The sequence below is a fragment of the Asparagus officinalis genome, chromosome 5 (assembly GCF_001876935.1).
Source record: "Asparagus officinalis chromosome 5, Aspof.V1, whole genome shotgun sequence".
NCBI lineage: Eukaryota > Viridiplantae > Streptophyta > Magnoliopsida > Asparagales > Asparagaceae > Asparagus > Asparagus officinalis.
In genome coordinates, this window is record NC_033798.1 from 111,392,676 (window position 1) to 111,410,380 (window position 17,705).

The 17,705-nt window shown below is 36.3% G+C and overlaps 1 protein-coding gene and 1 long non-coding RNA gene across 7 annotated transcripts; one reads left to right on the forward strand and one right to left on the reverse strand.

Annotated features, from left to right (window-relative positions):
• On the reverse strand, positions 3,433-13,657 carry LOC109840697. Of its 6 annotated transcripts, none has more exons than XR_002246999.1 (5): positions 12,056-13,657; positions 11,309-11,789; positions 5,646-5,990; positions 5,339-5,522; positions 3,433-3,733 (listed from the first exon to the last, which is right to left on the reverse strand). It is a non-coding gene; the product is annotated as an uncharacterized LOC109840697 (long non-coding RNA). The 6 variants fall into 6 exon arrangements; XR_002246998.1 differs by having other exon boundaries at positions 5,328-5,522; XR_002247000.1 differs by having other exon boundaries at positions 5,328-5,449; positions 5,527-5,990.
• Positions 14,618-16,255, forward strand: LOC109842380 (putative pentatricopeptide repeat-containing protein At1g64310). The gene has a single exon (XM_020411265.1). It carries the CDS (start codon positions 14,618-14,620, stop codon positions 16,253-16,255), a length of 1,638 nt encoding a protein of 545 aa, XP_020266854.1.

Sequence of the window (17,705 nt, forward strand, 5' to 3'; positions counted from 1 at the left end):
CTAAGCGTACCTCTATGGGCCCTCAGTGAAAGCTAGGTATATACATCGATTATGAAACTCCGTCAATTATAAAATACCCAGAGCCCATGACAAGGGATCAATTTACTGCTCGGTACGCTGATTGCATATTCGATTAAGATCATTTCCCGACATTAGGGGGAGATAAACACCCAAAATTAAATGAATTTCGGGAAATATCATGGTATGAAAAAGATCTTCAATATTTAGATCTACGTACTAGTCAGACTAAACTTAAAGTTCAGAAGATAATTAATTTGCAAAATTTGGCAAATAAGCTGCCAGACACATTCACTAATCACAAAGGAGTGACCAAGTCTCATATTCCTATTGTAAATGCACCACAAAGAGTGGAAATCCGACAGGGACTGAGTATATCAAATGATGCTCCACTACGCCAGAAGCGTAGGAGACCGATCGGTGCAAAAGATAAAAATCCACGGGAAACTAAATATAATAAAGAAAGTCGGTCACTCCCAAAACCTCCTGAAGAGGATCGTCCTGAAGGCAAAAGCCCAAATAAAATTACACATGCACTTGATAATCATCGCACTGGGGTTGCGGTTACGGAACAACCAAATCCAAATGTTATGGGAAATGATGAAGATTTGGTGGATATAAACATAGAAGTAGCTATATGGGAAATGATGAAGATTTGGTGGATATAAACATAGAAGTAGCTACAAATTTTGTGAATACCGAAAAAACATATAATAGAAATATAATATAAACATAGAAGTAGCTACAAATTTTGTGAATACCGAAAAAACATATAATAGAAATATAACAGTTGTCGACAACATATTTGCCTCCACGATTCCTCTTTCCATCTCCAATGATAATCTGGATCCAGAGCCTAAGTCAATAGCAGAGTGCCGGAAGCGCTCGGACTGGGAGAGATGGAAAGAAGCAATAGAGGTAGAGCTCGGCTCGCTAAATAAAAGAAAAGTATTCGGACCTGTAGTCCGTACACCTGATGATTATCTCTGTAGGATATAAATAGGTCTTTGTATGAAAAAGAAACGATAATAATGAGGTGGTGAGATACAAAGAGAGATTAGTAGCTCAAGGGTTTACGTAGAGACCCGTCATTGATTTTAATGAAACATATTCTCCGGTTATGAATGGTATTACGTTCCGCTACTTAATATCAATGGCAACAACGGTGAATTTAGATATGCAGTTGATGGACGTCATGACCGCATATTTATATGGGTCACTGGACGCTAATATTTATATGAAAGTCTCTGATGGACTTAAAATCCCTGAATTGAGAGAAAACGAGAATCGCAACATGTATAGCATTAAATTACAATGGTCATTATACAGCTTGAAACAGTCGGGTAAAATATGGTATAATCGACTGAGTGAGTTCCTCCTGAAGAAGGGATATGCAAATAATGATGTTTGCCCTTGTGTGTTTATAAAGAAATCCGAAAATGGCTTTTGTATCATCTCAGTCTATATTGATGATATAAATATTATTGGAATGCACAATGAGCTTACAGAAGCTAGCTCATGCCTAAAGACGGAGTTTGAAATGAAAGACTTAGGAAAAACCAAGTTTTGTCTCGGCCTGCAGATCGAACATTTCCCCGAAGGAATTTTTCTACATCAATCGACCTACGTAAAAAGGGTTTTGGAAAGATTTTATATGGATAAATCGCATCCACTTAGCACACCAATGATCATCCGATCCCTCGAAGTGGATAAAGACCCATTTAGACCCAAAGAAGATAATAAAAAAATGTTAGGGCCAGAAGTTCCCTATCTGAGCGCCATTGGAGCACTCCTCTATCTCGCAAATTGCACCAGGCCTGATATTACATTTGCGGTGAACTTGCTAGTAAGGTATAGTGCTTCTCCTACAAGGAGACATTGGAATGGCATTAAACATATCCTTCGCTATCTTCAAGGTACAAAAGATCTTGGACTATTCTATAAAAGAAACCAAGGTATGACATTGGTGGGCTATTCGGACGCTGGCTACATGTCTGATCCCCATAACGCTAGATCCCAGACTGGTTATGTCTTCTCTGTGGTGGTACTGCCGTTTCTTGGAGGTCTGTTAAGCAGAGCATGGTGACTACTTCTTCTAACCACTCAGAGATTATCGCTTTATATGAGGCTTTACGAGAATGTGTATGGTTAAGATCGTTGATACGACACATTCGTGGATCGTGTGGTCCAGCGAAAGATGATATTACTCATATTGTCCTTTATGAGGACAATGCAGCTTGTGTTGCACAAATAAGCAGTGAATATGTAAAAGGAACCATAACAAAACATATTGCGCCAAAATTCTTTTATCTATATGAGCTCTAAAAGAATGGCAAAATTACCATCAAAAAAGTTCGCTCAAGTGACAATCTTGCAGATTTGTTCACTAAATCTCTGCCTACATCAACTTGTGAGAAATATGTTCACAATATTGGTATGCGCAGACTTGGAAGACTATCGTCTTCAGGGGGAGCAAATTCTTAAAGAACAATCCTGAAGATTGGGACCTGAAGGTCTATCATCATTTTTTCCCCCTTTTCGCTAAGTTTTGTCCCACTGGATTTTTCTTAGCATAGACTCATAAGATTGTCATCATCAGGGGGAGCGAATTTTCAATGCAATCCCGAAGATTGCGTCTTGAAGGACTATAGTTGTACTTTTTTTTGTTAAGTTTTGTCCCACAGAGTTTTCTTAGCCAAATGTTTTTAATGAGGCAACTAATGCAACACAAAAATCTACTTAAGTCGTGTACTCTTTTACTCGACTAGTTTTTTTTCCCACTGGGTTTTTCTAGCGAAGTTTTTAATGAGGCATTGACATCTCGAAGTAATGTCCAAGGGGGAGTGTTGAAATCTAAAAAACAAAATGTATGTGGACATTACTTTGTATGTGGACTATTAACTTGGTGTCTTTTCATTAGCCCAATATCCTTTTATCTTTCATCATGTATTTATAAATTGTACCATGTATGGAAATGGATTAAGAGGAATAAAAATTACAATTTCTCTTCTTCTCTTATCTCTTGTCTCTTGTTTTTATTTCTTTAGTATATTACAATAGAGAGGTTGATAATTGATATGATAATTATGCCAATATTATTATTTTTGCTTTGAGTACATCTTCAATTTGATCTCTACTAAAAGCAATTACTCCCGTCTTTTCTTTAGAATTGATAGTTATGACCCTCTTTTTCTTTCTTTATTTATTATAGTTAAATAGAGATCCCTCTGCAGTCCAATTACTTTATTCCATCTTGACTTCGGCTGATAGTTAGGCCAGTAAGAGGGATATTTTAATACTTCATTCCATCTTGGACTTCGGCTGATAGTTTGGCCAATAATAGGGGTATTTTAATACTTCGCATCAAAATATTACAACACTATAAAGAGTAGAAAATGAAAGTTTTTTCTTCCAATTTGAGAACACATGTTGTTTTTGTTGAAACCAGCTGTTGTCCGTTATTTCTATACAATAAATTACGGTTTGATTCTAGCGGTATGCAATAAATGTACTCAACTAAATATCCAAAGAAAGGACAAAAATATACCTCTAAAACCAAAAGAAAAACTTACAAAATATATGTGCATAAAACAGAAGGCCCCTGAATATGATGGCAGAGTGTTGAATTTTGCTCCTGCTCTTCTATGGGACCTCGAACATGACCGAGAGTTCGTTTGGTGTGCAAGAAATCCCCTTCGAATGTTATCCTTCCAACCTTCAATGCCGAATAAATAAACCTCTTCAACTTATCTTTGGGGTGAATCCAGCATCCTAAAATTACTGTCTTATTTGTGAAGGGGAATCGTTGAAAAATATGTGGGGTGAATTTCATAAACCTATTGTGGAATATTAACACCCCTTGTGAATAGGGGTGGAAGTGAACCAAATATTTAATAAACAGTTCGTCTAATATTCGTCCAGATATTCGGTCATATTCGATCCGACAGTTCATTTAACACTAAATGAATATTTTTCAGTATTCGGCTTATAAACGAATAGAATTTAACTAAAAGTATATTCAATTCGACTGATTATTAACTATTCGATAACTTTTTATATGTTAATCCTATTAATTAAACTTGTTATAAATATTACCCATCAAAATTTTCTATTACAACTTCTACCCATATGTAAATAAACAAGTTAAGGGACCTAGGGTTTCACATGTCCTTTGGATCATGAATGAACGGTTCAGATTTGCACTTGGCAACTCATAAGTAATATAAATAGCTTTAACAAGTCCAAGTGCCCTAGCTCTGAAACCGCCGAACTCTTTCCATCTCTCAGTCCCATCCCCCTCCCTCTTCGACGCGGTGACGCCTCCCCTAGACGAGCCGACGACGCCCTGCTCCCCTCGACGAGCCGACGAAGCCGAAGAGCCGACGACGCCCTCATCCCCGCGACGAGCCGACGACACCCTCCTCCCCGTCAGGTTCATCTTATATTTTCTGTTAATTTTTTTGTAAAAACTTTTTTCCCCAAATTATTTCCAGCAGGTGGTTAATGCATTTTGTTTACTGATTATGATTATTTTTTATGATTTTCGAATTATTAGCAAATACATATCAAATATTTGACGAATAATTCAAAATCAAAAATGCCGAATAAGGTTAAACGAATATTCGCGAATATTTTTCGAACATCAATATATGTAAACGAATCGAATTCGAATTTGTATAACTATTCGAGCCGAATACGAATACGAACACGAATAGCCCAATATGAACCGAATTCAAATTTGAACATTGTACTATTCGTTCAAATTCGATTCGATTCCACCCCTACTTGTGAATTCAACATCTTCTGCGGTCAAAAACCTCACATATCTCGAAGAATAATAAATCTCTAAACCCCCTTGTGGAGTCACTATGAATGACTTTTATGAAATCCACCCTACACATTTTGCAAAGAATCATTGCTTAATAAAAGGACAAATTTTTATTTTAGACCTCTTTAGAAACTTATTTGCAAAAGACGACATATTTCGAAAATAATTGCCAAATTCGATCCAGTTTCAGCCCAATTGGTTGAAACTGGATAGAATTTGGCAAAAAAAATTAGAAAACTTCACGGGACATCATGTCCTGTGAAGTTTAAGCCCCCATAAGCAAGTTAATTAGGAGCTTAAACTTCACGAGACTTTCTAAGTTTTTTTTCGCCAAATTCGACCTAGTTTCGAATTTGACAATTATTTAGTTAGCTAAAACTGGGTCGAATTTGATAATTATTTTCGAAATAGATTGTTTTTTACAAATAAGTTTCTAAATTGGACTATTTTAAAATTTTGTCCTTAATAAAACCATTGTCACCTGTCTGTCACCTTTCTCAACTTCCTCACCATCGACTTCACCGTCTAAAGTCCTTCACCGTCTAAAGTCCCCCAGGAAACTTCCCAGTATATGTAAGAGATACGCGCAGACGACTTTCTCCCCTAAAGAGAAACCAAATGTTCAATTCGTCGTACTGGTGAAACATAAGCCTCTAATATGGATTTTGAATATGACCTACACAAATTGAAAGTCTTTGAAGTCAAGATTCAACGCCTCCGTCTTCCAACCCTTAGAACTTTATATAATTAAACCTCTCTTGATATTATTTCATTCCATGGAAAAAGTCAAAGCCCTCACCGTTCTCTTCCTCCTCTGCTGCTTTGCCATCATCGCCATCTCCTCGGCCTGTAAGTTCCATTCCAGTTTCCGTTCATCCTATTACAGCTTACATACCACAGTTGTAATAACACATGATAATTGTTCAGGTACTACTCATAATGACATATTAGATGGAGCAGTAGCATGCCGACAGCTGGAGGCCGACGATGTGCTAGTAAGGAAGAGGCGGTCAGCTCGAGGATATGTGACAGCTGAAGCGCCACCTACTCCGGTGAGACATTGGATGCCAAAACCGAGACATTGGATGCCAAAACCGGATCTTCCTCCACGAGAACCAGTCCCTCCTCCGCCTCTGCGCTTAAACTTTTGAATGCAAAGAAAATGTAAGACTCAGGGCCTTTGGTTGTTCAAAAGCTCAAGGGTTCGATAGACTGAAGTTTTTACTCCCATCTTGATACGTGTTGCATGTTTGAAGATTACAACAAAAATTTAATTAATATATTTGGTGTGCCTATTAGTTAATAATATTTTCTATGCTTTTGATACTAGCGCATGCCATCTTGACGAGAATACATGTCATTTCGAATGCTGATGTGTTATTTGTCTTGGGTCGAGAAGCAGGAATAAATTTCAATTCATGTTTCAAATAAATCTTAATGGTTCTCTTGATGATCATGGTTGAAGAAGTGACCTGTACATTGGTAACCTAGAAGAAGTGAAGTTTCCTAAACAAGTGACGGCAAAAGTCGCTGAAAATAGCGTAAGCCTTTTCCATGATATCGAGTCTAGGAATGCAAAAGTATAATTTATTTAGTAGGAAACTCGACCAGAGATTGGGAGATCACCGCTTGAAGCGCAAGATCAGAACAAAAGAACAGACTGGGAGATGAGGTTCTACCTTTACTCCATTCTGTTCATTTGAAGATCAGAAAAGAACACAGAGACTAGCTAGGCATATATTTTTAAAGTGTCAACTGCACAAATAGAATACTTCGACAAAGGGGAAAAAAACATTTTTGAAACTACTACTTTTGTTTCTTTCTTTTCTCTAAAGGATAGATATGATTAGGTTCTTATTCTCCTCCACTGAGAAACTAAGTCACATTAACCATGCTAGTGAACGTAAAACGCCTCTATCCTCTCTCTTTTCTGCCAAGTGCCAACATTTTAAACATGACCACGAATTTCTTTGTTATGCACCAAACTCGCTACTTCAAAAGCAAAGACAACATTCAACCCCTTGTTCCAACCTTCAACGTGATACATAAATATTCATCTCAAATATCATACTTAAAACACCTTTTACTAATTCTGCCTGGGAGCTGCAAATTCAATGGGAAAAATCACAGCCTATGCCCTCACCATCTTCTTCCTCCATGGCTGCTTCGCCATCACCTTGACCTGTATGCTCGATCTCATCTATTCTATTGCAATATATGTAGTCAGCTTATAATACCAACAAGATTTAGGGATTGATTGGTTGCATATGCAACTCCTGAACTATGTAGCACATACATCTCCTGATCTCCATCACGACATTATTTTCGAGTTATGGCCCTAACAAGACATTTGCTAAGAACAGTTCCACAAAATTCCCAAGTGAATTTAAAAAAATAAGGGATATACTTACTAAGAAAACAGAATTGGGTAGCCACAACTCCTTGGTGCACAGGATGCATCATGCATTTGTAAACAATACTAGAATTAGTAACATATCATTGCAGTTTAATATTGTGGATTTATATCCAGGTATTACTCCAAGAAAAATATTGAATGAATCGACAATACAATGCAAACAAACAGCTGGAGGCCGATGATTTGCCAATATAAAAGGACTGATGATTTGCTACTAGTGAAAAGGCTGTGGGCATATTGGTTGCCACCATCTCCGGCCCGACACCCATTAACGGGACCAACACTCCCTCCCGGAGGAGAAGCTCCTCCTCATCCGGGCTTACACTTTTGAACACAAAGAAAATGGAAGATGCAGGGAAATTGGCTGTTCTCATGCTCAGGAATTTGATATAGTGAGATGTTCACTTTAAAGTTGAAAAGCATAAAGGCATGTTGAAGATCAAAATGACGAGAGGATGGTTTATACAGGTGTATCTATTATGGTCTATGAACTCCTTGATGCTAGCATGTCAACTTGGAAGAAATATTTATAAGCTTATGGCCATTATAGAATATACAACTGTTAACAAACACATGTCATTTTGAATGCTGAAAGGTTACTTTTCTCAAGCCAAACGTGGGAAATTTTCGAGTTTATATTTGAACCGGACCTTAATTGTCAATTGCCATTCAAGAAATGTCCTCTACACTGAGACTAAGAAATTGAAGGATCTGATGGTAATCATTCAGGCATTGTTACAGGGAGTCAGATATAGAGAGGAATTGATCAATTTGGTTGCAGAGTTAATAAGATCAAACCTGAAGAGAAATAATAATTAACTGGATATAACTTGAAATCAACAAAATCTAATAATGGCATTAGAATTCTATATGAAGAAATTTTAGTTCTCAACATATTGGTTCTGAGATCAAGGGCTCATTTGATTTGACTGAAGTACTGAAAGTAGGAAATAGATCAAAGAAGTAACTTCTAAATTTATGAAGCACGAATGGAAGTAAAAAAAATTATTTGTTTCACATATTTTTTGAAGTAGTGGAAATAGTAGTTCTTATTCTTCATTCTATTTTTGTTTGGATAGTAATGAGAAGTTGTTAGGAAGTAACTAACAAAGGAAATATTAATGAATATGTTTCCTAATTAAGACACATTTCACCTACTTCCGAGCTACTTCCGAGCCTTGAGGGGCGGAAAAACATTTAGAAAGTAGGGATGACATACAGACGCCACATCAGCGTTTAAGAAAGTATTGAAAGTAGTTTTTTTAGAGAAACAAAATTTTTTTTTTGCTCGAAAGTAGCAAATGTAGCCTCTCCTTCCTTTTCTTTAGCTGTTTCATAATTACTTCCATGCAAACAAACAAGTCTCAAAATAGAGTTTTCCTACTAATGTGATTCTTAGAGAAACTTGTATAGTAGTAATCCAATCTGAATGATACTTAGAGTTAAGAGTAAAAATAATAAATCAATAAACAAATATAACCAAACAAGCAATGAACAGAATAGAGATGTCTTCTGCTTCTTTTCGTTGTTGAGAAATCTATCGTTTTCTTAATTTCATCAGCTAGATCAATTTCAGCCACAGCAGAAGGTGTAATTTTGAGTCCCAACCAATTTACATTTTGAACCCAACTCCTCTATTTTAGGGAAGATGGATACAAACCAAGTTATTGAGTCATCAAATTAATCAGTCTTCCGAGTCAAGTGAACCAAATCTTTTCATTTGTACTCACCATAAACGTTCAATACAGTTCAAACCCGCTATCCTACAAACTGGAAACACAAATAGATTCGTTCCTCCTATTTTAGATTCGTTCCTCCTATTTTCAGTACATTTTCCCAAGAAATTCTAGGATCTGAATAGGGACATGCTCAAAGGATTGGGTGCATGTTTCCTAGCTGACACTTGTGTAGCGCCCGAATCCTATGCGGATTTTTCCATTGCTATAAATTGGGTAGACTTGTGATTGCCTTCAAATTTTAATCTCCTCTCTACAAATGCCAATAAACTACAGTTTTGCTTGAGAAGAAATGCTCTTTGATGTTGACTCCAAGGAATATATAGGTAATTTCTTCCTTTTGTTTTCCTTTAAACATTTTTATTTATGCATTATCTTCCGGAGGCTAACTATTTTTGCACATTATAACTGCTCCAGGATCGTGGATGAAGATATGTGCTATTAAATTTAGTATAAACATATATATTTAATATTTAGTGTTTGATCCCTATGGCGTATTTAGCGGAAAGAACATTTTTTACTATGTCAGATTTGACCAAAAAAATCTGCTGTATATAATATTAAACTTGAAAGAAACCTCAATGTCTAAGATAGTACAAGATTGTTTTATTTTTGTTCATCCAAATCTAATAGGAAAAAGTGGAACAGCTGTAGGGACAACCAATAAATGAAAAGTACAAAAACAAATAAAGCACAAATGGGAAGTAAGATTTTCTTTGAAAGGGAGGGGCCAAAATCAAACATTAATTCACTAAATCTAATGGAGGAAATACCTTTCATAACTAAACCTGAAATTATGATAGTGAATGTTTCCCATCTAGAACATAGCTATTGAAAGGGTACTCTATTAAAACAAATAGAACAAAGGGACTTTCCCCGAAAACTGATAAAGGACGTTTTGCCTCATGCTATTAAGTAATCGCTAAACAATCTTAATTAGCACAAGATCACACATCTAAGGCCACAAAAGTTCCGGATACAAGCAAAACTATTCCAACTCAAGATTGTACTTTAAAATATACACTATATACAACATCTTTGTGGCCAAAAACTATGTTGTCGAGGTTCAAAGATAGAAACTTCTCATAAAGAAAAATGAGCAGTTTATATTCTTTGAGCCTCTACAATATTTTTAGGGTTCAGATGATGTCGCTGCTAAAACTTCAAATAGTTGTGATAATTTATTTTTGAGAAAACTACATGATCAAGTCATCACTAAGACATTTTAATCATTTATAAAATCAACGGCTACAAAAGTTCTTAATACTATCAAAACAATTTCAAAACTCAATATTCTACTCTAAAATATACTTGATGGTGTACAACATCTTTGTAAGCATAAACCTTGTTGTTAAGGTTCAAAGATAGAAACTTCTCATTAAAAAAAATGAGCTGTCTACATTCTTTGAGCCTCTACAATATTTTTAGGCCTCAACGATGATTTCGCTGGTAAAACATCAATACTATTGTTCTAACAATTTATCCTTAAGAAAACTGCATTGACAAGTAACCACTAAGAAATCTTAATCACTTATAAAATCATATATGTATCAGCGGCTATGAAAGTTCCCAATGCGGCCAAAACAATTTAAAAACTCAATATTGTACTCTCAAATATACTTGATATATAACATCTTTGAAGCCATAATATATTTTGCTAAGGTTCAAAGATAAAAACTTTTCATAGAAAAATGAGCCATTTACATTCTTTGGTTCTCTACAATATTTTTTAAACTCAAATGATATTTTTGTTGCTAAAATTTCAATACAATACTTCTAACGATTTATCCTTAAAAATACTTCATTATCAAGTTATCACTAAGAATTTTTAAACACTTATAAAATCATGCACACGCACGCATATTTATCAAGTAATCACTTATAAAATCACACACACAAACACACTTGCTCATACACACACACATCTACGACTACAAATGTTCTTAAATACAATCAATTTCAAAACTCAAATATTATACTCTAAAATATACTTGATAATATATGTCTTTATAGTCATAAACTATGTTATCAAGGTTCAAAGCTAGAAACTTCTCATAAAGAAATATTAGCAGCTTACATTCATCAGCTAGATCAATTTCAGTCACAGCGAAGGAGTAATTCTCGGTACAAAGGAATGGAATGTTTCAGAATTCTCATTTTGAAGAAACTAGAGTGAAAGAAATATAAGAAACTCTTAGCATTATTTTAATTGCAGATAAACCGGCTAAGGAATTGTAGAATACAATGGCAAAAAACATCTAGAACAATCAACTATGTTATGAGAGAGATACAGAGAAAAAAGATGAATACCTGGATTGCTTCACAAATCTTCCAGTTTTTTCGAAACAACTGTAATCTGAGCATACTGCAAGCATCCTCAGCAGCTAGTTCAAACTCTACAACTTCATGTTGCATAACCTCATTGTGTTCAACTGATGCCCGCAAATTCTTGTTCGACAAAGAAGCAGATGAAATTATATCCTGAGTTCCATTCAGTTCTCTGTGTTACAGTTTTTCAAGCATCATCAACTGAATTAATCATCCAAAGAATTTACCATAACGATGACAGAAATAAACCACTTTACAAAGCATGATCAAAATCTTGATTGAAATAATGTATATGTTGTGTTTACTCTCTGCTGCCTCATTAGCTTCTAGCCTATAAAGGGTCATCTCCAACCCCATCGTTTTAAGCTTGCATCAGTTATACTTGGTTTCTAGCCCTTGCTTGGAGATGTTTGATTTTCTCAGCATATTCAGGCCACATAAGTAGAGAAATGCGATGGAGGACCTGTTGCATCATCATTCATTTAACTTATAAATAAATCTCAGAACAAAGTTTGCTATTAATCTATAACATATCAGGCAAGTCGTTAGAAATACTGAATAAAAACTTTTTTCAACTTTGGACCAACTTAAAAGTTCATCATAAAAGCCAACACTCTGAGAAGTGAGTTTGCTGTTAAATAAATGGAGTAGATAGAAATCTAGAAACATAGAATTTAAGTGAAAGAATGCCAAGCAAACAAACAATTTTGGTGGATTCCATTCACTCACCCCTGTGAAAGTAATTCTGTTCCAGAAGGAACTTTCTTTCTTCAACAGTAGCCATACAAGCACCCATGATATGGTTAAAGTTTGGTATCAACAATCTCTTTACTATTGCACCATACATATAAGCAAGAAAGTGTAGTTAATTGTCTTTGAGCCTATTCTCTGGAGAAAACCTCTTCTTAAATATCAATGCCCTTGCAGAAATTTCAGCCTCTCGCCTCCATTAGCTCATAGTTTGATGCATCATTTATTTGCAAAATACATTACAGGCAAGGAACATTCATTCTGCCTGATTTCAAAAACATAGGAAAGCAAAAACAAACAAACAAAAAAACAAAAAACAAACAAAAAACAAAATGAGCACCACTGCTGGTAAACCTTCAACAAATCACCACACAAAATAAGCAAATAGAGGAGCAGTGAGAAGATTAGCAGATATTTTTGCGAAGACATTTTACAAGTTCTGTGGGAACTCAAACGGAACCCTCAAGAATCTGCAGGTATAAAAGCACAAATCTATAAAAGATGTGGACCTCAACATACAAACATACATAATCTCTAAAAGACTATATCTGGGCCAGACTTTATGGCTAATATTCACTCTATATGATTAATGCATACAACCCAGGATCACAAATGGCTGAGTATTCAGCCACCACTATCTTCATGTCATTTTCTCTTTGGTTAACATTAAGTTTTAACTTAACAGTTAACAGCGACAACTTCACCAACTTCAATCTGAAATTCAATCAATTTCAATTTCATAAGTAAACAAATGAAAATTTTTCTCCATAATATGAAGCATTCTAAACAGGATAACGAACAGGATAATCCTGTTTACAATTATGTTTCCATCTAGTGTTATAAAGAATGTAATGATTTGATTTCTAACTGTGCAAATATGCAAATTAAATCATAAACCAAACCAGCAAAGGCAGAACAAAGTTCTGGAATTTGAAGCACCACAACCATTTTATGGACTACATCACCAATCTTAAATCAACTTTCACTAAGCAAAATGATAATGGATTGCAGCTTAACAATAATTTCTGGAATAATGGCAACACAATGTATAAACAATTCACACTAATATTAACAAATGAAAAAAAAATAAGACCATCAATTTTTCCAAATGAGTTGCATCTAATTAATCACCTTAACATTTATTAGCAAAAGACCATGAACCAAGAACATGATATGCTTCAAATGATAGCATGTCGGTTCTTGAGGGAATTTCCCTTTGAAAATTCATAGTTTCTTGAACATTAAAAAGAAAATAAATAACAAATTTTATTCCAAAACCGACCAAAAAGACCCCAGTTCAAGCCCTAATCATCAAATCGATCAAAACCGTAACCTGTACATTCCGAAGTCGTAGGTTATAAACCCTTTTGGATTTCGCGATACATTTGGCCGCATTCCTTCCTTCTTGTTGGAGCGGAGTACCTTGAGACTGAAACGAATCGAAAAAGATTAGACCTTTAAATAGAAAAGAGATCGAAGAGAATTGGGTTAAAGCAGTTTATAGATTTCTCAGCATCTTGAAAGGGATTGAGCAAGGAGCGAATGAGAGAAAATGCTGCAAGAAGAAAGAATCTTTTAGGCAGAGGATTTCTGGGAAATTTGGGGTTTTTTCGACATTAGTCCCTAACTTTTAATATTTTGAACTAGTCCTTTTCATTGTTAAAACTACTATTTGGTCCTCCAAATCTTATATCTTGCCACTGAAGCTCTTGATTGGAGGGGTTAATTTGAGGCAATTATACGAATCGGTGCAGCTAATAAGTGATAACATTTTCAATGGTTATTTTGAGACAATTAAACCTAATGATGGTTCAATAAGGTGTTTTAGATATCAATCCCTCACATCTCTAAATAATTTATAGTAACTCGTCACATCATTGAAATTGCTAAGTCCCTCCAATCCCAAAGTGTCTAGGAAATTTTGCTCAATTAAGTTCTAACAACTCACACTTTTAACGATTTTAAAATCGAAACCCGCTAACTAAAATCTCTAAAATAGACAATCATATAATTTCTCCAACATTCAAAAAGTATGCCTTAATTCATTTCTAATCTTTCGCAATGGTAATTTTAAAGCTTCTTAAATGTTTTAAGGGATATTTGATAATTGAGAGTAATTGATTAAGAGTTAATCCAACCACCATTTTAAGATGCAACTGAAAAACTAACAGAGAAACCAATTTGCAAGACTTCTTAAGATATGAGGGGCATATGATCAGTTTCAAAGATTGCAGGGACTAACATAGAATTATAAAAGAGATGAGTGTCGACGTGTCAGATCATTTAACGGGTCAGGTTCAGGCCTTACTGAACCCGAACCCGACACATCGGATAAACGCTTCCTGCTCCGAAATCCCAACATATCTTTCCCGCCATCAACGTCATCTCGTCAACTGAAAGGACCAGAAAAACCCTAAATTTTCACAGTTTCTCTCAATCTCTGCGCTTGATTTGGATCATCGCATCGCATAAATGTGCTCGCCTTCTTCGTCTTTTGTTGGTGAGCTCGCAATCAGAGAGTTGAAATTGATCCCATAAAAGATGAAGTCTCTCATGGAGCTCCTCTCATATTCAGCTCTCCCTTCCCTCTCCTCAACAAAACAACTCCACTCTCTCCTCATCACCTCCTCTTCTCTCTCTCAAAGTCCCCAACTGTTAATCAACTCCTACTCCGCTCACAACGACCTCCTCTCGGCCCGCACCCTCTTCTACCAAACCCGAACCCGACAACCCATTATCCTCTACAACTCTCTCATCCGCTCTCACGCCCGAAATCATCAGTTTTCTCACGCGCTCTCTCTCTTCGCCCATTTGCTTCGCTCCTCAACCCGACCCGATAGCTTCACCTTCGCCACTCTCCTTCGTGCTTGCTCCGATAATTTCGATGATAATGGCCTCAAATCCATCCATGCCTTCATTCTCTCTTCCGGGTTTGGTTCTGATTTGATACCCATTACCACTTTGATCAGTACTTACTCAAAAATTGGGAGGTTAGATGATGCTGTTAAGGTGTTTGATGAAATGCCTCATCCAGACTTGGTTGTTTATAACACGCTGTTATCGGGTTTCGGGTATGGTGGATTATGGATGGATGGGCTTGACGTGTTTAGTAGAATGAGAAAGAGAGGAGAGAGCCCAGATGGGTATTCGTTTGTTGGGCTGATCTCGTGCTTTTGGGATCCAAATTCGCTTCAATTTGCTAGAGGGGTTCATGGGCTTGTTTTGAAAGGAGGATTTGAGTTCAATGCTCATGTGAGGAGTGTGCTTGTGAGTATATACTTGAGGCTGGATTGTTCGGATTCGGGTAATCAGATATTTAAGGAGCTATCTTGCCCAGATTTGGTGACTTGGTCGGCTGTCATCACTGGTTTTTTTAAGGCCGGTAAGTGGCAGAAAGCGCTTGAATTGTTTAGGGAGATGAATGACAGTTCAATTAGAAGGCCGGATTCTGTATTGATTGCTAGTATTCTGTCGGGTTGCGCTTCGATGGCAACAATTGGACCCGGTAAGGAGATCCATTGTCATGTAGTTCGGATTGGAATGGATTTGGATACTGCAGTCTTATGTGCTCTTATAGACTTGTACTGTAAATGTGGGTTCGCGCAAATGGGTTTACAGGTTTTCAAGACAATGCCTGATAAGAACACAATTACATACAATGCAGTTATATCAGGTCTAGGCTCGAACGGGCTAGGTTTTGAAGCTATGAGAGTGTTCAATAATATGGTGGACAATGGGGTTAAACCCGATAACGCCACACTCTCTGGTGTCCTCTGTGCATGTGCTCATTCGGGTCTATTCGAAGAAGGATCCAGATTGTTTAGAACAATGAGAGATGAGTTTGGGATTGAACCAGAGATGCAACACTATGTGTACATGGTGAAGTTAATGAGCTTTGTTGGTAAGCTAGATGAGGCTCACGAGCTGGTAGAGGGTATGCCATCTTTACCGGGTTCGCGTTCTGGAGTTTGGGGGGCTTTGCTATGGGGTTGTGGATTGCATGGCAGGTCGGATTTGGCCGAGATTGCAGGTCGGATGCTATTTGAGATCGACCCGGGAAAAGGTGCTTATAAAGTGATGCTTTCAAAAGTTTATGCTAGTGAGGAGAAGTGGGGAGACGTTGAGAGTTTGAGAGAGAAAATGAAGGGGGTGAAGATTGTAGGACTTAGTTGGGTTTGAAGTTGCAATATGCTAAGAAGGCCCATTCATTGAGAAGCCCATCTTATAATGATTCGTTCAACTATAGGTTAGTCCAGACCGTTGGCTCCATAAACGTGCGATTTTGTATTTGAACTCATTGATAATTTATGTAGCAAAGAACACTTCATTGTACATAGTACATGCACAAATATAACAGTGCTGAGCTGATTTATTTTCCTGTATATTTGTAACCTCGTTGGGTGCCCCTCGTGACGTGGACCTACATCAATGTGAATAAAATCGAGAAGAAAACAAATGGTGGAGTAAATCCAGTGTCCTTTGCGCTTAGCCTGATTTCGAAGGCCCAGTCGAAGCCCTTGGGCTACTCCTGAGAAAATTACCAAACATAATTTCTCTTTCTTCTCCTTTCTTTTTTTCTTACGTAACTTCCCCCCTTGTTCCTTTTCTAAAGCAATTTAATATTTAATGCACGAATGAATAGTGTAATGAAAGATCAAAAGGAAATGATAGGCTATCTTCATGGTACAAATCTGTATTCCTAATGCCATGAAAGTATGAAACCATAGGTCTTTAGAACTTCATCCTTTATAAAGTTCGGTTCAAATGAAATGCACCTCTTCCCTAAAGTTGCTCCTATACCTTTCGGTTGGGCTTAAAAAAAATAAAGAAATTCATAATGGCATCTACTTTCAATGAAATCAATTGCCTCTATTTTATAGGCCTGACCTGCAACCCCCTCAAAAGAGTTGATAAAAGCATGCACGATCTTCTCCAATACATGGTCTCCCTCATACAAAGTATAAATGCTTTGGATGAAATAAAACAATTTGCCACAAGCTTTTAGTTCATTCTGGTGTTATATTATTTAATTTGCTAATACTAGGCTTTATATCAAGAAACTAAAGGCAATAGAATGAGCAAGACCCCTATGATGTGCCTCTTCCACTCTCACAAGAGTCTGAAAAAAGCAACATATATAACCAAGTTCTTTTATGTGATCTTAGAATCATACGAATCATCCCAAGCCATGTGCACCGTTGAGTTTAGAATGATGAAGCCGATTTGTCTATGATTGCCTTCCTCGAATCATTTAGTTTACTCGCTTTGGCATCTTGCTCATATGGTGCTAAAAAAACACATAAAAAGTGTAAGATAATCATTAATTTGCTTAAGAAAACCAGAGGAATTTGGTAAGATACATGTGTCATGCACCTTTTATTATGGTAGAAATATCACAAGTTCAAGGTATGAACGCCTTACTCCTAGTTTAAGGGGGTGTTTGGTTCAATTTCTAGAAATTATAGGAAATGATTTCCACCTAAAATATAATTTCCCTGTATTTCTTAAAAAAATTATAGGAAAAGTTTTGAGAAATTAAAAAGTACCAATTTTCTTGTTTTTTGTATTTTGCTTGTTTGGTTCAAAACAAGAAAATAGCTCATAACTTTATAGAAAATAATAAGATTTG